The sequence below is a fragment of the Poecilia mexicana genome, unplaced genomic scaffold, assembly GCF_051168715.1.
Source record: "Poecilia mexicana isolate PSO_F unplaced genomic scaffold, ASM5116871v1 scaffold_10, whole genome shotgun sequence".
Lineage (NCBI taxonomy): Eukaryota > Metazoa > Chordata > Actinopteri > Cyprinodontiformes > Poeciliidae > Poecilia > Poecilia mexicana.
In genome coordinates, this window is record NW_028263379.1 from 28353779 (window position 1) to 28376486 (window position 22708).

Here is a 22708-nt window from a genome sequence, read left to right on the forward strand (position 1 = left end):
TGGACACACTACTCAGTACCACTGCAGATCCAACCATTTGTGCTTTGGTTGTTTTGCACCTGACCACATCCGAGCAGAGTGTCCAGGGACTGTGGTGAGGAAGCCTAGGAGCGATAAGCAGGTGGTGCAGTCTCAGGAAAACTGACTGGCCTACATGTGGTGGGGGCAAGTGTTGGGCCTAAAAGTGATCCCCCTGTTCCAAATGTTGAAGATGACATGGAGTCTGTATGTCAAAGTGCATGTGAAGTGAGAGAAATGGGATATACACCAATATTCCAAAACATTCAGAGACTCAAACAGCATGAGAACTTGTTTTATGAAGATGTGACACTGGGAGGAGTGGTTACAGTTAGAGCCTTGCTGGATAGCGGGTCGATGGCGTGCACACTGAGCTCTAAAGTAATACCTCAGCTGTTACATCGGGATGTTTTAAGGAGCCCCGCCCTTGAGCCGACAGCCACTGTGTTGATTGGGTGTGGGGGGTCCAGGACCTTACCTTCTGGCATGTGCGATCTGGAGATGGGTCTTTATGACTGCAAAGTGATTGTCCCTACATTGATTGTTGAGAACCAAAATGAAGAACTGATTGTTGGCAGTAACCTGTTGAGATACATTATTAACAGGTTTAAGATGAGTCAGGATCACCAGGACCCCACAGCACTCGGTGACAGTAGTGATGCACAGCAGAAACTGCTAGGCTTGTTGGCAAAGGTGGAAGCTGCCGATGAAGACATCTGTGATGCAGTTGGAACTGTCAAAATCAAGCGAGCTGTTACTCTTGAACCCATGACAGAGCATCTGATTTGGGGCAAGTTGCCACAAGTGAATAATCTGTTGGCTGGGTGTGCTGTTGTGGTGGAGCCAACAACAGCAAGATCAAAACCGAGAACAGTCTTGGTGGGGAGGTCAGTGTCAATTCTAAGAGCAGATGGGTGGCTCCCACTAAAGGTCATTAATCCATCAGACAAGCCGGTTACTTTGAGACGTAATGCTAAATTGGCTGATGTGTGTACTTGTGATTCAGTGGAGATGTTTGCTGGTTCCCAACTCGGCATCCATCAACAAATACAAGTGCCGTTGGACAACAGTACAAAACACAGCCTCGTCTCAGAGGACTCCACCTTGCCAGATCATCCTCACCTTGTGACACCATGCACAGTTGACACCCCTCAGGCAAGGCTAAGAGAACTGGGACTGTCAGATGTGGATATTGAGTCATGTGACGTCTCCCCTGAATATAAGGCTAAACTGGGTGAGCTCATTGTTCAGTACCAGTCGATCTTCTCAAGGGACAAGCTGGATTGTGGTAAAGCCACTGATTTTCTACATCGCATCAGAATCATGGATGAGAAACCATTCCGATTACCATGTAGGCGTATACCACCAACCCAGTATGAAAAATTGAGAGAGGCATTGGATGAGATGGAGGAGCGTGACATCATACGAAAGTCTAGCAGTGAGTTTGCATCTCCCTTGGTGATCGTGTGGAAGAAGTCTGGTGACTTACGGATCTGTAATGATTTCCGATGGATCAATGCACGCACTGTCAAGGATGCACACCCACTTCCTCATCCAGCTGATGCTCTAGCAGCCTTGGGGGGCAATGCCTTTTTCTCAACCATGGATTTGACCTCTGGCTATTACAATGTCGAAGTGCATGAGGCTGACCGAAAATACACTGCCTTTTCATCGCCATTTGGATTGTATGAGTATAATCGGATGCCTCAGGGACTGTGTAATAGTCCAGCAACATTCATGAGAATGATGCTAAACATCTTCGGAGACCAGAACTTCATGAGCTTGTTGTGCTATCTGGATGATGTCTTGGTGTTTGCTCCAACAGAAGACCTAGCGCTGGAGCGTCTACACATGGTCTTCCAGAGACTCCAGAACCATAACCTCAAGCTCGCCCCAAAGAAATGTCATTTTCTGAGGAGGTCAGTGAAGTTCCTCGGTCATGTCATCAGCATAGATGGGATCCAGTCTGACCCTGATAAAGTGACTGCCATCACCACTATTACTGAGTCAGACCTTATGGAGGTTGGCACGAATATTCCCTCACAGAGAAGGAGCCGTTCCTTCCTTGGCATGGTAGTTTACTACCAGCAATTTATTGAGGGGTGTTCGGCTATGGCCAAACCATTGTTTCGGCTAATCTCATGCTCTAAAGGTCCGCGTGGAGGAGGGAGAAAACGCCGCCAAATCCGCAAACAGCTCCGTGCTGAGGATTGGACTGAAGATTGTCGGCAGGCGTTCCATCAGCTGAAGCAGGGTTTGCTAGATTGTGTGGTGCTGGCCCACCCAAACTTCAGTGAGCCCTTCCTCCTGTCTGTGGATGCTTCTACTGACGGACTTGGTGCAGTCCTGTCACAAGTACCTGCTGGTGGTTCAACAGCCAGACCGATTGCTTTTGCAAGTAAATCGCTAAGTTATGCCCAATCTAAGTATCCTGCACACCGACTGGAATTCTTCGCATTAAAATGGGCAGTGTGTGACAAGTTCCATCACTGGTTGAGAGGTCACCAATTCACCGTGTGGACAGACAATAATCCGCTAACCTACATCCTGTCCAAGGCTCGGCTGGACGCGTGTGAGCAAAGGTGGATCGCTAAGTTGGCGCCATTCCAGTTCGACATCAAGTACATCCCTGGATCGAAGAACGTAGTGGCTGACGCCCTTAGCAGAGAGCCCTTCGTGAAGTCTAGTACATCTCACCGCTTGACGAGAGTACCTTATGATGATCTACTGGCAGAGGCTGCAGCAGTTGGTGCTAATGGGGTCCAGGAGGTGTTTCGCTGGTCAGCTAACCCGCCTGAAGTATCTGAGTGCAACCAACAGATATCTCAGGGTGTGGCGGTTGTTGAGACCGGAGCAGTATCATCACTGGAGGTTGCTGCTGTACTCCAGGGATGCAGAGAAAGTGATCCTGTGGTGTGCCCACATGCCCTTCTCCTGCCACAGTTCTCACAGACTGTTCTAACACCACCACAGGTCAACTCTGAGGTGCTCTCGCTTGAAGTGTTGCAGGAAATGCAGAGAACTGACACAGTTCTAAGTAGAGTGATCTTCTTTGTAGAGAGAAAGCGGAGACCTTCCAGGAGGGAACGTGTCAAGGAGTCGTCAGAAGTCCTCAAGCTTTTGAAAAGCTGGGAAAAGCTTGCGTTGAGAGATGGAGTTCTGTACCGGGTAGCTAAAAACCCTGTCACAAAGAAAAAGTCTTACCTTTTTGTTGTCCCCCGCTCACTGCGCCAGAAGGTGTTACAAGGTGTTCACGATGAGACTGGTCACCAGGGTCAGCAGCGGACTCTGTACCTGACAAGGCAGAGGTTTTATTGGATTGGCCTAGTGCATGATGTTACTGAGTATGTACAACACTGCAGACGGTGTGTTGTCAGCAAGTCACCAGAGCCGGAAGCCAGAGCTCCTTTGAAAAACATAAGGACCTCTGAACCTCTCGAACTCGTCAGTATTGATTTCTGGACTGCTGAGGACTCTTCCAACAGTTCATTGGATGTGCTAGTAGCTACTGACCACTTCACAAAGATGGCACATGCTTTCTTGTGTCCCAATCAGTCAGCTAAAGCAGTCGCACACCAGCTGTGGAACAACTACTTCTGCATCTATGGGTTTCCCAAGCGACTACATTCCGATCAGGGGGCCAGTTTTGAGAGTTCGCTTATTGCAGAGTTACTGAATGTGGCGGGCGTGCAAAAGTCCCACACTACGCCTTATCACCCTATGGGGAATGGCTCGTGTGAGAGAATGAACCGGACTCTAGGCAACATGATTCGAGCACTGCCACCAAGAGCTAAACATCGTTGGCCGGAGGCCCTGAAATCTCTGACATTTGCCTACAATTGTACAGTGCATGAGACGACAGGATATGCACCATTCCTGCTCATGTTTGGGAGGGTGCCACGTCTTCCGGTGGACGTCATCTTTGGTTCGGTGCTCAGTGATTCAGAGGTGGTGGACTATGATCGCTATGTTGAATCCCTGCGAAAGGACTTGAAAGAAGCTATGGCCGTCGCCCAGTCGACAGCGACTACACAGCTCCAGCGTCACACTGAGCTATACAACCGGAGAGTGCGTGGCGTACCGGTGGAAGTGAACGACAGAGTGCTGCTGGCAAACAAAGGGGAACGTGGAAAAAGGAAGCTTGCTGACCGCTGGGACAGCACGGTGTATGTGGTGGTTGGAAAGAATGATGAAAACCACACTTTTAGGATCCAGAATCCCACTACAGGCCAAGTAAAAATGGTCCACCGCAATCTGATAATGCCAATAAACTTTCTGCCTTTACCTGCAGATGACCCTGATGATAGGGAGGAGGTTGTTCTGTCTCCAACCTCAAGTTCACTTGACCTAAGTGTTGGGAGGTCGGCAATCAGTGATGTTGTTTCTGACTCAGCAGAGTTTAGAACAAGAGTGTGGGTATCTGACCTACCTTTGGGAGCAGGCAGTGAGACAGATGCAGAAGATACTGAGCAGGTGGAGGGCACCATGCTGGAGGGAGCCACAGAACCTAATAATGTCCTATCAGAGGACAGGGTGTTGCCTCTAGCCCAGCCAGTCCTTGATCAGTTACAACCCTCTGATGGAGCTGCTTTGATGGACAGCAGTTCAGCAGACTCTGGTTGCTCAGCAGTCCTAATGGCTTGCCCTGAGACCTTTCCAGCTCCTGCTACTGACATTCTCACTGACGTACCTGCTGTTAGCAGTGCGACAGTAGTTGATGGTGCGACTGACCGTAGATCTAGAGCTGGGCGGTTGTTGAGACCAGTGACTAGACTTATTGAAATGATGCACCAAAGAACAGCTTTAGTTTGAATTCTTAATTGTAAAACTACAGTTTTATTTGTTTCAATTTTGACCTTGAGGTTTTGTAAAAATATTGATATTTCATGTTTGTTTTGCTATTCGGGAGGTGAGTTTGCAGTTACATTTTAACAGGATATGTATATGGGCATATTTTTTTTTCCCTATGTGTGTAGATGGGGTCTGGCCAACCTTTTCTCATACTGATCCTCATGGGATAGTCTACGTGACTGGGTCTTTGTAACTGTGAATTTAATGTGATTGTACCTCACAAGCGACTTTGGAAACGGCGGTTGTGTGTTGGTTTCCTGTGCATTTGAATAGTGGTCTTACTCCATTTTGTGTGTTTGTACCTGTGGTGTTACTGTACTTTTTTTTTTATTATTATTTTTTATTTTTCTTGCTTTTTCTATTGTTGTTTTGTTTTGCTTGTTGTAATGGGGCAAGTGGAATTCAGCAGGAGGGAGTGTAACATAGTTAATATTGTATAGAATTCCACTTGTCATTACTTCCCAGTTTGGGTTCATGTGTAAAGGGTGAAACAGCACCCCCTCCTGGTGGTTGGCAGGGTTAAATATAGTGAACGCAAACATCTCGTTGCCAGTTCATGAGAGATGGGCGCGAGGTAGGTTCACTGAGTTTAACGCTCCAGTAAAATGCTATGTTAGCTTGTTGCTAACATGAAATGCTATCCCTCGTAAGGTGCTGAACCCGCTGTGATGAACCCGATTCCTGATCAGTCCATATTCTGTTTCGCACAGGTACATGTTGTTTTATTTCTTTGTAGTTTCTGTCCAATATTAATGTGTTAAATACGGCTGTTGGCCAGTTCATGAGAGATGGGCGCGAGGTGCTGAACCCGCTGTGATGAACCCGATTCCTGATCAGTCCATATTCTGTTTCGCACAGATAAACGACGTTTCATCTCATCCTGTCTCCTGGCCCTTATTCACACAACGCAGAACTGATTTATGCTGATCGATCAGAATTACCGAGGTTACACCTAGTCAAAGGCCAGACCTAGAACACTGAATGCTGCTCCCCGTCAGATCTGGCTGAGCTTGAGTTATTTTTGCAAAGCAACACGGGCAAAAATGTGCGTCTGTATTTGTGTAAAGGTGATAGAGAATTACCCCTAAAGACTTTGCAGCTAATTGGAGCAAAAGGCGGATCTACAAAGAATTAACTCTGGTGGCTGAATACAAAAACCTCGCCGCATTTTTTCTTTAATTACAGTTTACTCTAGAGTTTCACTTTTAACAACTTTTGAAAACCATGTCTCCTTTTCCTTCCACTTCAAAATGACACAGAACATAAAACCATTTGAAAAAACGCACGGAGAAATGTGTCGTTCACGGGGCGTGACTGCTCTGGTGAGGAACCTTAAATGTGATTTTTGCCTGAGTGTTTTTGCTGCATTTAGTGGCCGTTTGTTGCAGACCACATGGAAGCGCTGGCATTCGGACTCCATCATACGCGCCTGCCATCCTCCATCATGAGCACCACTGCCTCTTTGTGCCTAAAAAAGAAAATGTCAGTGTATACATTTTTGTTCATTTTGGCTTAAAAAGCAGAGAACTTCTACCTTTCAGGCATGTAAGGAAGTCTGAGATGTAAACTAGACGGTCGGCGGGTTTAATCTGTTGTTAATCAGCCCCTTGGAAAACTCACTCAAGCATCAGATGCTACAGATTGCTCTCTTTCTCCTCAAAGTTCTCTTTCTGGTTTTTTTTTCCCAGTCATCCCTCCATTTCTCCCTCCACCTGCTGGTTCTGTCCTCCCCAACCCCGCTGCTGCCTCTGTCTACCTGCAGCTTTTTCAAAACTCTGCCCACTGTTGTGTGTGCGTGTGTGATACCGAGAGGCCCAGATGATTAAATCTTTGCCTTTTGTTGATCAGCTCGGCTATTACCGCTAATGTCGGCTCTCTTCCTTTGTCCCAGCGTGTGTGGTGCGTGTTTGAGTCCATGCACACATGTGTGGGCAAGCTCTCAGATCAAGCGCGGCGTAAGATGAGCCCATAAACAAGCCTTCAGGACCACTTAGGATTTTCATTCGGAGTCAGTGTTGGTGGGGGTGTGCAGAGGGGGAGTTAGGTACAGAAATCAGCTGCTATGTTTATGCACCTTTCAGAGGTGATTACCGGTTCAATCTGTCTGTTTTACAGAGGAAATATCGTAGTCGCACAGCGAGCGCAAGCACGCTCGCCTATGAGTGCGTTTGTGAGACCCGGAGAGAGGCACATGTTCCTGTTGCGCCGGTTTGCTGGGAATTAAGAGTGCCAGTGCAGCAGTAAAGTGTTTATTTACTCATATGTTCAACCCTGAGTGAAACCAGAGGAAGCAGAGAACCGCCGCCGGCCCCAAACGGAGGGCGGACCAACGGTATGTGTCAGACGCACCGTATGGCCTTGGCGCTGGCCTGTGTTTCTGCACAGCACACTGAAGCGCTGTGTGCCATGTGTGTCTGCGTGAGTGGGCACACAGGCAGACGCACCACGCAAGAGGGGGATATGTTTAGAGGCGAATAAGCAACATTAAAAATAACTACTATTTACCATGTAGAATCAGATCATAACCACTAGCTATGCACTGTAAGTTTGTAGTTTGCCCTAGCAGAAAGTGTTATGGGGCACAGCATTAAGAAATTATTCAAACTAAAAACACTTGAGACATATTGAAACATATTTTTGCTCAACCAGTGATTCTGTTTTCATCCTTTGAATAAAGAAAATTTTGTTTATTATGTGCAGTTTCGAACAGTGGCAGTGTCTGATATAGCCGCCCTTGGCAACTACCCAGGGCAACATCTCATCAGCGGGCGCCGGGCGGCATGAGACCCACTCACATGGCTATTCAAGTACTGAATAAATGAAGAGAAAATCACATTAAATGTTTTACAGTGTCATCAGATAGATTAAAACTATAAAATTATGCTCTAATTCTTGTGCTTTAAAAACTAAAACAAAAGCATTAATGCAAATAAATAACACATTCACACATTTATGAGAGAAGCAAAACGCCCTGGACTCGTTTATTTGAAATGAGACTCAGAGAATTATTTTATTGTGGCACTGATGGCTCTATTGGATGTTTCTAAAGGAGAAGAAAATAAATATTTTTTTCCTAAAATGAGAAATTCTGGAGTCAGTGTTTGTTGCCAGTTATGCAGCTGAAATACCTGAAAAAAAGACATCCTATTTGAGTTTTTAAAAAGCTTATGGATTTAATTGTTTACAAAGTTTGATATTTTCTTTAGATCAAATTGTATTTATGACATAACCCAACAAACCACCAAAGTGAAAGTCCTACTGCTGTTTTAAAATAAAATGTGTCAGTATGGTGATTTTTGGAAAACGTATTTACTGTGATACTTGTTATAAAAAGCTTCAGATCCACTGTCTCTGTTATATGACATATTCTACATCCCAATGTCTGTCAGAGTGACAAACCAGAATAATGATTACAAGCCCTCCTAGGTTTAATTTAGAGCCAACAATTAATATATAAACCTGGAGAATCCCCAAATACGCAAAACAAACATTTTGGAGGGTTTTTTCCCCTCCAAGGCTTAAGTAATATTCATATAGATCCATAGTGATGTTTAAAATGGCTTTCATCGTGGAAAAATGCTGAAAATAATATCACATGCCAATTTTGACTGCTTGTAAGCCCCTGTAAATCATTACACGGTTTTCTCAAATCTCTGCAGTGGATTTTAACTCGGCCAATGGGACTTTATTCTGCAAGCACCAACCTATTCATTCACCGTCTTTTTTTTAAGCAAACAAGTTTTCTGAGCCCCTCGTCCCAGAGACCTACTTTATCTGCTGCGCAGCAAACAGTCTGGGCTGAAACCATCACTTTTGACAATTTCAGGTCAGCCGAAAGTGTGGCGTTTCTCCTAAAGCTCATTGACTTGAATGTTATTTTTTAGCTTTGATTTAGCAGTAAGTGTGTGTGTGTGTGTGTGTTTGTCTGTCTCAGCAGAGTTTCTGTAGATTTTATTAACTCAAATTTAAGACCTTTATGAGTGGAACTTAATACGTTTATCCTCAAGGAAATGTACGAACTTCGTCAGCCAACTGGCAATGAGTGCTAGCTGTTTGCTAGCTGGCTAACTAGCTAGGTTATATTAGCATTGAGTCTCAGAACGCAATGAAGATGTCCAAGTGTCTGGCAGAAAAGTCCCATGAGAAACAAAATACATAAACAAAATAAAACAAAAACACAAATAATTTTGGTTTAGTGTAGTACACCAGAAATAACATTAAAACTATCTTGCAAATAATAAACAAAATATAGGAGCTTGTACTAAGTTAATAATTCTGTAAAATATCAGAAAAAATACATATTATTCCATTGGCAGATAATTTCACTATATATATAAACGCACAAAATTTTAAATAATTTTAAATGAAAAGTATGCCTGATAAAAGACAAAGGGATGCAGTGCTTTGCTACACTATGGCTAGATAAACAGGTCAGGAAAAATGTAATTAAGAAAAAAATATGGAGGGAAGAGAAGTAGTTCAGTAATGCTAGCTTGACTTTGACAACCCTAACATGTAGATGTGGTGTGGAATTCTGTTTCAGTTCAGTTAGAAAATAAAAGGCGACTTAAACACCAAATCTGATAGATCATCAGTTCATCAGTACAGCAGGTGTCTATATATATATATATATATATATATATATATATATATATATATATATATATATATCACTTTAATTTTGTGTGTGTTTCCAAATCCAGGCCTCCATTGGTTAATGAATTTGATTTCCATTGATGATTTTTGTGTGATTTTGTTGTCAGCACATTCAACTTTGTACAGAACAAAGTATTCAATGAGAATATTTCATTCATTCAGATCTAGGATGTGTTATGTGAGTGTTCCCTTTATTTTTTTGAGCAGTATATATATATATATATATATATATATATATATATATATATATATATATATATATATGGCGTACTAAGATCCTGTGGGACTTCCAGATCCAGACAGACAAGATGGTAATGGCGAACCAACCGGACATTGTGGTGGTGGATAAAGAACAGAGGAAAGCCGTTGTGGTGGATGTAGCAATACCAAGTGACCACAACATCAGGAAAAAGGAGCATGAGAAACTGGAGAAATACCAGGGCCTAAGAGAGGAACTGGAGAAGGCCTGGAAGGTGAAGACCACAGTGGTGCCTGTGGTCATCGGGGCCCTCGGGGCAGTCACCCCCAAACTGGAGCAGTGGCTACAACAGATCCCAGGAACAACATCAGACATCTCAGTCCAGAAATGTGCAGTTCTAGGCACAGCCAAGATACTGCGCAGAACCCTCAAGCTCCCAGGCCTCTGGTAGAGGACCCGAGCTCAGAGGATGAAAGAGACCACCCAAGGAGGGTGAGAGGGGAATTTTTTTTTTTTAATATATATATATATATATATATATATAATATATATATATACTATTTCTTTCTACTATTTCTTTCTTTTAAGAAAATGATAGTTTCGACCTGCAGCCACCAGATGGCACCAAAGCCACAAAAATAATTTCCAAAAGACAAGGAGAAGCAGTATTCCCTTTACTGGTTATTGTTAAGTTCTTACAATAGACAGTATAAATTACGGCAAAAAATATCTACCTGTAAATTGGAGATATTTAGGATTGATAATTCTCCGTTTAGCACCTGGTTTGTTTGGTTTTTTTAATCTCCCCCGGCCACCGGAAGCGGTGCGGATAAAGCCGAGGTTGCAAAGTGCGTCACACGGTTGAGCTGCGGAGAAGCACAAAGCAAGAGCTGCAGACGACCGTCGATAAAAATACATATTTCCACCTTTTGTGTGTGTCCGTGACTAAAAGACCCGAGCGGGACGTTTCCGGGTCCAGCATGGTGAAGATAGCTTTCAACTCGGCTCTGGCGCAGAAGGCGCTGGGCAAAGAGGTGCCAGCCGCGGTGAAGGTGAGCTAACGGGTTTCGTTCAGTGCGATGCCGGAGGAGAAGGGACCTCCTCCTGGCCCGAACCCACCGCAAGCGAATGCGAATCACATTCATGTGCAAAACGGTGATTTTACTGTATTGCCTGACACAGTACAGTTTTCCACCTGCGGTGATTTATTATTATTATTATTATTGGTCATTTACTAAAATGCACCGGACGCAGGATGCAGATGTTCACTGAGTCAGGATTATAGGCTTTCATCTTCGCATAACAATAAAACATCCATCCATGCATGCATGTATGGATGCAACGCTGCATTATTATTGCTCTCTATGTGCTATTTGTGTGTATTTGTGCTATTTGTGTGTATTTGTGTGTGTGTTCAGGACCCGGAGCTGGCCTCTGACTCGGCGCCCACAGACGGCTTCGGTCGCCTTATTCTCTACCTGCTCGGCATCTCCTTCATCCTGACGGGGCTCATCGTGGGGGGAGCGTGTCTCTACCGGTATTTCACCCCAAAGGTTTGTGTTTCTTTAAAATCTGCACGTTTATGTGGTAAAGCCGCGCATTTTATACGATGAAATATGGTGGAATTTTCCATTACAATACAGACATGTTCCACCATGAGCTTCCAAAAGTCTAGTTTTGACATGATGTCTGTCATAATCTCTGTTGATTACAATGAATATTACCAGGAACTCATGGAGGACAAACCAGACATTTAGTTTTTGCACCCTCACATCACCTGCAAATTATTTTTGGAGAAATCTGCCAGAAAACTAAATGAGTCCCACACAAACATAAAACTCACACACACACAATGACACCAGTATGCATTTACAGTCTTAATAAACACCGAAAACACAAATAACACACATTAAAAAAACAATTCTGAATGACATAATCAGCCAATGAAGTTTATTTGTGTAGCTCAAATAAACACAAAAAACATTTTGTCATCAAAATCTTCAATCGACGTCAAACGTGTTTGTCAATTTTCCAGCGATTACAGCATTAGGCCTGTCACCATAATAAATAAATCAATGATTATTAAAACAAACTCAATTATCTCCATTGGCATGATTTATCTTTTTTTTCCCTCTTTTTTCCAAAAACTGGATGATAAAAGTATTCAGTTTGGTGCTTTGGTCATAACCTGACCTTTTGTTTACAAAGATTAAATTTCATTTTATTTGTTGTTTTATTTATTTATTTTGGATCTTCAAAATGTCTTCCAGTTCCAGTGTTAAATGTTCATTAGAACTTAAAGTTTACTGATGTTTAAGAACGTGTTTGTGCGTTATTATTTTGCCACTACCATTATATTACTTTAAAATGGTCTCAAAACAATTATATTATCATTTATCGCGACAATATACTGGAAGAATTTATCGTCCAGCAAAATTTGTTATTGTGACAGGCCTATACAGCATAATAGTTTTTAAAAATGGCAGATCAGCTAAGAATAAGAAGCAAAATTAAAATCTAAAACGTTGAATTATATCCATCCGTTGTCTAAACCAGCTTGTAAATGGATGGAACAATTTATCGTATGCATTATAAATACATAAAGATATAAGAAAATCTATTCTTAAATAAAATGTGCAGCAGGTTGAATTAAGATGAGCCTTGTTAAGCATTTTACACTTAACAAGGCTTATGAGGACTAATAGTTACAAACCATGTAATTGCTTGGTTGCCATGGCACTTAGAGGCCACATAATGATACTGGGTCTGATCTTCAGTAAACAGATATGTATTGCTACCAGGGGGGTTCCAATAAATTATTCACATATTTCCAGACCGGGAGCTGTTGCTCTTGTTGAAGAGGAAATATTAGAAATGTACTCCAATAAAATAAATTTACTAGAGAGCTGATACTTCGGTACAGTGTTTGAGAATTTGCACTTTGATTACTTTAATTCTACTGCATTTTAAATATAAAATTCATGTTTTACACTCCATTAAATTTCTCTACAGGCTTGTGTTACTGGCTTTTTATGGTGACCTTTTTTTTTTGTAGTTTTCATCCATTTTGTTCCATCAACACGCTAAAATTACATACTACAACGTTCCCATGCAGCAGCTTTAAACTGGTTCCAGAAAGAAGAAGAATACAGATTTCTACACAGCAGAGGGTTGAAATGATGGACCGACATCAGCCTGTAAAGACAGTAAAACCTGAATACAATTCACACCACGCTTGTGGCTTTTTAGGTCTGTTTTTATACATGTAGGTCAGCAACAACTAAGCCACAGCTTGATGTTATGTCTGTCATAACTAACCATAATAATGACCTAAAATAAACTTAACAAGACTGTGTGAAATTCTTTCTATTAATAAAAAAAATAGGAATATAAAAGTATTTAGAAATGTTTAAATTGAAAATATATACAAGATTCCCACGCCCAATAAAATGCTACGGTTTCAGAGCATTGTGTTGTTTCCACCCTGACCGTACCGTCCACTGGACAACGGTACGGTATGGGCGTTGTACCGCCCTTCCTGGGCTTCCTGGGTCGCTTTTACCATGGAAACACACAAAACATGATATGGAAACCACGCCATAATTCTGTTGAAGTATTTTGTTGACCACAACAATGAACTTCTGTTAAACTCTGAACAGCCTCTGGCACCAGATTCACCAGAAGGACGATCGTAACGAAGACGTCGTTTCTTTATACGTTATTACGTCTTTATACGTAATGGATGCATAATTATTCTTCCCAAGTCTAGGTCTCTTTGTTATTCTTGTCCTTTTTGGGATTTCGCCTTCCCGTTTCCTCCATGATGGGGGTAAAAAAAAAAAAGAAACACCACCTAACTCTCCGAGGAGTTTACCTGAATTGCTGTTTTGGCCGGCTAAAACCGCCGTCGGATGAGAGCGCCACCCCCCCATGCGTGGTTTTTAATCCTCGAGGATTGTTCTGACTCTGGCTTTAGTGGAACCAATCGCGATGCTTCCTGCTAATTCCTCCGCCAGCTTGTGCAGAGACGAGCCGAGAGCTGGGTGAGTTTGGGAGGAAATTCTTTTGAAAACACTCTAACCTTGGTGGAAAGCAGGAGTGCTGGCTCTCAGACGTTTCCTTAGGAGAGAGAAAGTTCACTATTTTGAGTCGAGGACTTCAACTGTTGATTCAAACCAGGTTGAATGTAATTCAGTTTTTTATCTGCTTAAGGATCCAACTCCTTTTTGGAAACAAGGTTGTCTAACTTTAGCTACGCATTAATGTCTGTTTAATAATACAATCAGCCTTGATTACTTGCAGTATTAGCTGCTACACCCAGCGCTGCGGATCGCGGCTGCAGTCAGTGGAGATTCCTGTGACGGATGGAAGAAAAAAGAAATGAGCAAAGGTCCTGATCATTATGAAAGTGCACACTTTAGTTCTTATAGGTTTTTTTTTCCATTTGACAAGTGGAAGTTGAGTTAAGCTCTAAAGCATTTTAAAATGGAGAGTTTCTTTGATGTTAAAAACGAGATTCTCAGTTTTGAACTTAAAAAAAGAGGGGGAAACACTTTTTAACACCTCATAAAACCGATCCACAGAAACAGTGTTGATCCACAGTGTTTGATACAGAATAACAGGAAATACTGACCTCTAGCTGTCGACTTGTGAATGTTTTTGTCTTTTCCATCATAATTGTGAAAAATCAAAACAGAAACAAGAAGAACGTAGGGAAAAACATCAAATATAATTTGGAAAATAATAAAACAGATTTCACAGATCCTTAAATTAGCCTGAAAATCACTTTGAAAATGTGACTTTTTAACCCACATGTCCTAATTTAGCCAAAACATGAATGTTGAAAGTCACAGGGACATTTAAGCATCAGTAGAAATCTTTGTTGGATTCCACTTTATCATTCGCTTTCCAGCACTTTCACAAATGGTCTAAATGGACGGCTGTAGCATCCAGTCAACCCACTCACAACGTATAACTGTTGTTCAACGTCTATCTTTTATTTTTTTTCTCCATAAGTTTACATTAGTAAGCATATCTGGAGCAATGTGGGGCTTTAGTTTATGACCCAAGGAATTGGAGATAAATGGGTTTTAAAACAAAGTCTCTGAAGCTTCACTTGGAGGACGACCTCTGACACAGAGTCTGTGGAGCAGATGCTGCAGCGCTTTTCTCTGGAGGACTGGGGGGATCCCAGTGGCTTGATGAAAGACGCAACTGTTCTATAAAAACTGTTGGCAAGTTTTCAGATTTATTTATTAAAGTGTTGTTTCATTTGAAGGCAGTGTTTCAGCAGAATGCCACAATGAATTTTACAGAGATGTTTATTTTTTTACTTCAGAAAGAAATACCAAAGTTATTTCGATTTACTAAATACAGCATAGCGAGAGACGGGATTTGTTTTTCTTTTGACTTTCTTCAGATTTTGAAGTTAACGTGCTGTACTCAGATTGCAGAGCTGATGATGATGATGTTTTAGTTTCTGGTTTTAATCAGGTCTGTGTCTCGAGACACATTTTATGTGTTTTGGTGTGAAATATGAAAGAATCAACACCAAGACAGAAGCAAAACCTCTCACAAAGACACTGACTGAAGCTGACAAGAGCCTGTCCTTGTCTATCATACAACGAGTCCATGGGCTGGTAGGCCGTTCAGAGAAGAATCCACAACTCCAAAAGAAAAACAGATTGCAGTTACTGAATGTAATTAGTAGCTATGTTTCCATTGTCTTGTGAACTTTGAGCAAACTTTTAAAAAGAGAAGAAAATTACAATGTGAATGAATTTGTCGTGTTCCTCTCTACTGGTTTGGCGGTACACCAAGCGTAATTTCGTCAGGTGTTGACGTTACGCATGGTGGTCATAGACAGGAAGTAGAGGTTGCAGACTCCCATACCTCACATTTCAGGAAAACAAGGAGAGGTTTTCAGGAACGTGTTGTTGTCTGGTAAGTTGTTCGGCCATGTCAACTAGTATTGGCAATGTCCGGAGAAAGAAATGAAACTCTAAAGCTCGGCAAAGAACAGCTGATGGATCACGTGAGGAAAATGTTTGCTAAATTAGAACTTACTAGACATGTTTCGATCGACCCAGTTGCACGTTAACCCTTTTTTCTCAAAAGCCGAAATCCACTGCAACGGAGGGTGAAAACTTTCTTTTTAATGTAACTGAGGAAGTTATTTTTTAACTTTGACATTCCCATCAACCTTTTCTAACGTGATGCCTCAAATTGAAACTAAAAAAAAACTTTGATGGAAACACGGCACGTGGAAGAACCCCAGTGTCTTCTGCTCTTATGAAACCAGAACTGAAGTGTTTGGCCACAATGACATTTGTTCTCACTTGTAGGAACAAAGGAGGAAAGCTTGTTACCGTGAGAACGCCATCCTAACTGTGAAGTACGGGGGTGGCGGCAGCATTTTGTTTGGCCGTTTTGCTGCAGGAGGGACTGGTGCACTTTAAATGATTAAAGAACCTGCATGTTGCATCTCTAGATGTCAGACAGGAAGTTAAAGCTTGGATGATCCCAAATGGACCCAACCAAACCAACTCATTGATTTCAAACTGGCTTAATGGCAACAGAGTCAACATTCATCCATCACCAAGTCGTTGTATCTGTGACTAAGCTCTTCAGTGGTTTCATCACCTACATTTTTAAATCACAAACCCACCCAATTTGCTTTTTCAAACCCATTAGTGTCTGAAAGTCTTTGAAGACACAACCGCAGCTACAGGAAAACGTTTCTATTTGCAGCTGAGCAGGTAGAGAACCACCGACTGTGTTCACAGACTGTTGTGGTTGCAGAGAAACATTCTGCTCTGTGCGGCCGCTCTGAAAAGCGACAACCTGTTAAAGCCTGCAGTACACCATCGTACAGAAACTAAACTGACACGAAGATTGCATTCATAGCAAAACCCAACATCAAAGATGATTTTTTTCCCCATCCTCTGCTTTCATTTGTTTCATATTTTTTTCGGTTCTTGTTTCTTACCTGGAACTGTCTTTGTGTGACTGATTTATCTCTTTTGACTCCCCACCAGAGGCTGTATCACGGCGCCATGCAGTTCACCGACGTGTCCACCGGGTCAGAGAGCCAGCCCTACTACCTGCCGCGGGTGGAGGAGGAGGTGGAGATCTCAGACAGCATGGCTGTGGTCAGCGTGCCCCCTCCTCGCTTTCGGCCCGGAGACCCCGCCTACATCCTCCACGACTTCAACCGGGTGAGGACCACCGGTGACCACGGCGACTGCTTTCTGTACTGTTGGTGGTCGAGTTCTGAGCTCACTGATTTCATGCGTTTTTTTTTTTTTTTTTTTTGTTTTTTTTTTAAACAATGCAGAAGCTGACGGTGTACCTGGACCTGACTCTGAGGACCTGCTTTGTGATTCCTCTCAACACTTCGGTGGTCCTCCCCCCTCAGGACCTCATTGACCTCTTCTCACAGCTGATGGTGAGTGCTGTTCACTCAGTGCCCGGTGGCTTGATTACAACAAAATGACATCACAGTGATGAAAATCGTACGGGAGCTTGAGATCCTTGGAAATGTAGTTGATAGTGGTTGATATTCAAACTGCACAGTTTGGTAATAAAGTGCCATCCAACGTTGATTAAAAAACTAAATTTTAAGGCATTATTTACAGTTGAAACCAGATATTTAAAGATAATAAAAAGACATCAGCACATATTAGTTAAAAATATGCGGTTGTAGCAGTTTAACCATAAAAGTAAAATACAGGATTTAAATCTACAATAGGTAATTATGATGAGAATGTTTATATATATACAAATATATATATATGAAACTATCATCATGTTGTGGTTGTATAATTAAAATGTAACCTGAAGAAAATTCATGATTATGCCTCAAAATACCACATGTAGCAACAAATATGTCATAAAACCATAAGAAAGATGCATGAAAGTTTAAACTGTTATATTTAAACCATCGAATAATCAGACTTCACACTTCCTCACATCAGTTTTGTTTACTGTAAACTCCACAAGACTAAATATGTAGAAAAGTTACGGGGAAATGGCACAGCAGTGTAATGGTATGGCTGCTGTTGGGGACATTTTGGTTGTAAAAGAAAAAACAAATAAAACATTTTCCTTGTTGTTCCTCTTTCTGAGGGTTCTTCATTAGCAAGTCATTGGCAAGTCAAAAGTCTGTACAGGATGTTTGCATGTACAGTATTTGACTCAACTCCCAAACTCAGACAACATAGCTCAGAGGTATTTTGTGCACACTTTGTTTTTCTTTTCTTTTCTTTTTTTCATGTAAAAATTAATGTTTTTACAGATTTGAGGGTTGTGAAATACACTTAATGACACCTAAAAGAGGAACTGTGCTTAGCAAGTGTGGTTACTTAAAATAAAACATTACTTCTGCTCGGTATAGGGAGCTTTGCTGGATTTGGTGTTTCTGCAGCATGTAGTGTGTGGACACAATTTTTTTTTTTTATTTCGCATAACGGCGGGCTAAGAATAGTGCGGCCTCACTCGCTCTGTCTCTCTTCTCTCCAGAGTGACTCATACCGCAGCTACCTGGTGCGCGAGGACCTTGTGGTCACCGAGCGCATCGAGGATGTCAAGCCGCTGGGTTTCTACATCCACCGGCTGTGTGACGGAAAGGAAACTTACAGAATGCAGCGCCGGTCCAACCTGCCAGGTACGGACGACGAGCGCTGCAGGTTCACTGCAGAAAGCAAAAATGTCGAACCGCCGCCGGGGCTGGATTTTTACTACAGAGTCAATTTACATGCAAAATGCTGTGCAGTAAAAACAAACAAACAAACAAACAAACAAACAAACAAACAAACATGGTGGTGGTAGTGTCATGCTGTGGGGATTATTTTCTCCAGGTAATCTTAGGAATAAAACCCTAAAGATTTGACACTGGGACGACAGCCAAAGCTACAAGCAGATGGTTTAGATCGGAGTGCATTTAAAACGTCTTCCAGTTCCGGTGTCAAATGTCAATCAGAATAGAAAGATTATTGATCTTTCAGAATGCGATCATGCGATTACCATTATTTTACTTGAAAATCCTCTCAAAACAACAATATTATCGTTTATCGTGATAACTCCTGGGACAATTTATCACCCGGCAGAATTTATCATGACAGAAATAGCTGCAAATGACGGGAGGAAGACTTGGAGCCGTCACTGCAGTGAAACCTGGTTCCATGACTTCAGTAAAACTCACTGAAGTGGTCATAATGTGACAAAAGCAATGGGCTCTTTGCACCTCAGCTTCCGCGTTCGGGGTAAAGCGGCTCGATTGTTTCCGATCCAATACAAATATCATTTACATTAGGTGCTTGCAGTGCTTGGCCAAGGTTTGTACATCGATCCGAAGCCCCAACAAGTCAGCTGGAGAAAGGTTTTAAGATGTTCGCCTCGTTATACATTCACTGACACGAAGGTGAGTTTTACTTAAACTTTGTGGCTAACATTAACGTTAGCTTATGCTAGTAGGCAATATTCTCGGACATTGTTCTTGTAAAATGTGCTATTTAAGTATCTAAACATTCTAACGGACAATGTATTTATCTTATTTTCAAGTATATTATGTGTGTTTATTGTCGTTAGTGTCAGACTAACGGGGAGGTTACGGTTCGGGCTTTTTACTTCCGAAGCCTGATGGAGCTCAACAAGCCTCATAGCTTGACAGTAGCGCAGCTCTGGTGTCAGAGATCTGGTTCAGCTGTTCAGGTTCAAAGTTGCTGCTTTTAGAAAAATATGACCGTGTTGCTTAATGTCTCCATGTTATTTCGTTTTATTACCTTTGCATGTTTCTTGTGAAGAGCTCAGATAGGACGGTGTTTACAGCAGTATGTACAGGCGGATCAGTTGCTCGGCTGTCTGGCTCTGGTCTGCTCTCTCGTTCCCATAAACTCTTTCAGGCTGAATGTAGAAGTGATTCCATGGAAATAACTCAGGGAGGCTCCTTTATTTACCATCCGTATCCCCGGTAGTTTTAGGCTGATCCGGAGTGAAGGCTGCAAACTTTGCTGTGCGGCGTTAGCTGGTAGCGACAGATATTTACAAGCCATCTTCTTAATTCAGGATCGCTTGGAAATTAACGAAAACTTAAAAGCCCATTATATTAGGAAGACAACAATGTTCATAGTATTGTTTTTTTGCATCTGAAATACGACTTAGTCTTTTCTACCAGTCATGGTAACTCAAAGCGGAAAAAAGTGAGCCGCATTAGCTCCTGGAGATGTGACGTCAACGCCTTAGGTGCAAAGAGCCCATAAGTGCTTTTGCGAGACGCTGTACGGTTAAAGTTGTTGCAGAGGGACTTTAAATAGCCATTAAACTTCACCTTCAGTCAGAACGATTTGTTTGTTTACGCCAGAAACTCCTGACTGCTCTAAAGTCTGTACAAGAACCTCAACATTATTTGGCATTCAAATAGAAGAACTGAAAAAATGTATTGGAAAACCAGAGGTATAATATTGTCTTTGAGGTTTCCAAATCATGCTCGGCTGTGTTTCCCCCCACCCCCCAAGCCACGCAGCATACTTGTTTTTAGCAAGAGGACCATTTTATGGGGTTCCCCCTGCTTCAGGCTGTGAAGCTGACCTGAACAGCTCCTTTCAACCAAAGAGGAAGCTGAACGCCAGAGCACGGCGTTTTGTTTTTACTGACGACGGAAACAACAAACAAAACATCAAAACTCCTGCGGGCGTAAACATATGACGCCCACAAGTCACTTCTGGAAACATTTCAGACTCGTATAGGAAGCTAACATGTCTAGTCATTGATTGATCGTCAACTGGAGCATGCAGGCTCTAAAAATGTCCGTTTGCTGAACGAACAACGCAGTCTGAGCAGTGATTAGGTCAGAAGCTGTACAGAAAATATAAACATTATGCATTTAAATTTAAAAACCTGGTTTTCCTACCCAGAACTCCTCATGTTACATTTCTAACTTCACCTGGTTCAAATTTTGTAAAAAAAAAAAAAAAATCTCCTATTAAACACCTTTTGCTCCAATTATTAATCCAAAAATAAATAAATCAACAAACTAGTAGACAGTATTGTTTAGCAGCAGATGCAACCTTTGCTACAAATGATCATGTGTTCTCTACAAGAATACTGTGTTACTGCATTTTAGGCAATATTTTTTTAATTTTTCTTAAAAGTAGTTGAATTATTTGCTCATTTGTGTCTATTAATGTATTTCTTATATCGTGTAAAAAAAGAGGCTTAAGTGGTTAATTGAAAAAACATCTGTGGAATGTGTCGACCTTTTTATTCAATTAACTGATTAATCATCAGAATACTCATCAGAATAATCAATTACTAAAATAATCTGTGGAAAGAGGAAAATACCTTTCCTCACACCTGCCTACTTATAAGCATAATTAACTTATAAGTGTTTTGTTTTTTTTTGTCAGGCGGAAACATCCAGAAGCGCTCCGCTGACGACTGCTTCACCATCCGCCACTTTGAGAACAAGTTTGTGACGGAGACCCGCATCTGCAAGGCCTGATGAGGAAACGGCGAGCGAGCAAGAGAGAGAGAGATAGAGAGAGAGTGATAGAGAGAGAGAGAGAGAGGACGGGCGAGCCGGGGTGATGGAGGGAGTGGATGAACGACAGCGACAGGAAGCACAGAAAGCAGAAAGCTACTTTTGTACAAAATCGTTTCGCCTCCCTTTGCTTCCCAGCTTGTGTCGAGTGAGTTTAGGTTCCAGAGCCGCCGCCGCTGTACGTACGCCTCACCTGCATCAGTCCGCACCACCTGCTGTTTGTTGTTACCTTAGACGCACTAAGTTTCATTTGCTCCGTTAGAATCTGTTTCGTTCGCCGTGGCTTCCTGCAGACCTGCCCTATCGATGTTCTTGTATCCCAGATGCGACTTGTTTGACACCCTGCTTGATATTCCCGTCGTTCCCAGCAGGTGTGCGACGCCTCTCCTGTTTCCTGTCGCCTCCTTTCCCGGAGCAGCTTTAGCAGCGCGCCGTAACGCTGACACGCACGTTTGAACGCACACTCGTCGTCTTACCGCCATGGTCGCCAACATGGACGAACATCTGACAGCTGCCACTCCTCACTTTTTGTAGATATTTCCCAGAGTGCCCTGCTGCTGCTGGGACTCCTCAGTCCTGCTGTGTTATGGTTTAGTGTAACTGACGATGAACTCTTTCGGTTTTTGTGTTTGTGTAGAGACATTTCTAGATGTTAGCTAGTGAAGACCGTAAGCTAAACCGGCGGGACCAAGCGTGTTATTTTGAAGGTGAAAAACATTTATTTGATCGCCTGCTTTGGTTTGTGAATTTGTTCGTGTATTTCATTTTAACCTGAACAAAAAAAAAAAAGAAGAAAAAAAAAAGCAGATGTAATGCGTCGATATTATAGTTGGTGGCATTGAAGTTTTACATTTTTCACTGGAAAACTTATACTTGCTTAGATTTACTTACACAAAACTGTTACGGTTGAGTTTGGAAATCCCTTGAGAAATGAAAAGAAAAAGGAAAAAATGTGAAAAATAATATTTTTGAAATGGCTTTGTGCCAAAAAGCATAAAAATGGGGAACAAAAGGGAAACGTTGCGAGTTGTTTTAGTGGTTTGTTCTGTGAATCCCACACAGGAAGACAATCAGTAGGAAGTGCTGTAGGCTAGTAACGACGGGCTGCTCTCCAACCCAAATCCTGTGGAATAAAACGAAACAACTTTGTGTGACACTACTGAACTGAATTTCATTTTTGTTGTTGAATAAAGTTGCTTTTCTTAACCTGCTTAAAAACAAGACTTTCCTGTGTGGTTATTGCTGCATCATGTATCACTGCCATTGTGCTTTTTTTGCTCTATAATCTATAATTACTGTATTGGGTCAGAAATGTAAATTTGTTGTGACTTTGACATCGACACTGGTGGGAGCAAATGGACAACGCTGCAAAAACACAAAATCTGTCCCAAGTATTTTTTGGTCTAGTTTCTAGATATTGGAGATTTTTTTTCAAGTTAACAAGT

At 42.1% G+C, this 22708-nt stretch overlaps 1 protein-coding gene across 1 annotated transcript; it reads left to right on the plus strand.

The window, feature by feature from the left end:
- The first annotated feature begins 10547 nt into the window (after window positions 1-10547).
- On the plus strand, window positions 10548-22484 carry LOC106923051 (integral membrane protein 2A). Its single transcript, XM_014995893.2, has 6 exons — window positions 10548-10776; window positions 11143-11277; window positions 16762-16941; window positions 17061-17171; window positions 18245-18389; window positions 21130-22484. Exons 1-6 carry the CDS (start codon window positions 10705-10707, stop codon window positions 21222-21224), a joined length of 738 nt encoding a protein of 245 aa, XP_014851379.1. The 5' UTR covers window positions 10548-10704; the 3' UTR covers window positions 21225-22484.
- The last annotated feature ends 224 nt before the right edge of the window (window positions 22485-22708 follow it).

Coding starts and splice junctions, on each gene's coding strand:
- LOC106923051 (XM_014995893.2), top strand. CDS start 10,705: ATGGTGAAGATAGCTTTCAACTCGGCTCTGGCGCAGAAGGCGCTGGGC. Junction 17,172..18,244: donor ACCTCTTCTCACAGCTGATG/GTGAGTGCTGTT, acceptor TCTTCTCTCCAG/AGTGACTCATACCGCAGCTA. Junction 18,390..21,129: donor GCGCCGGTCCAACCTGCCAG/GTACGGACGACG, acceptor TTTTTTTGTCAG/GCGGAAACATCCAGAAGCGC.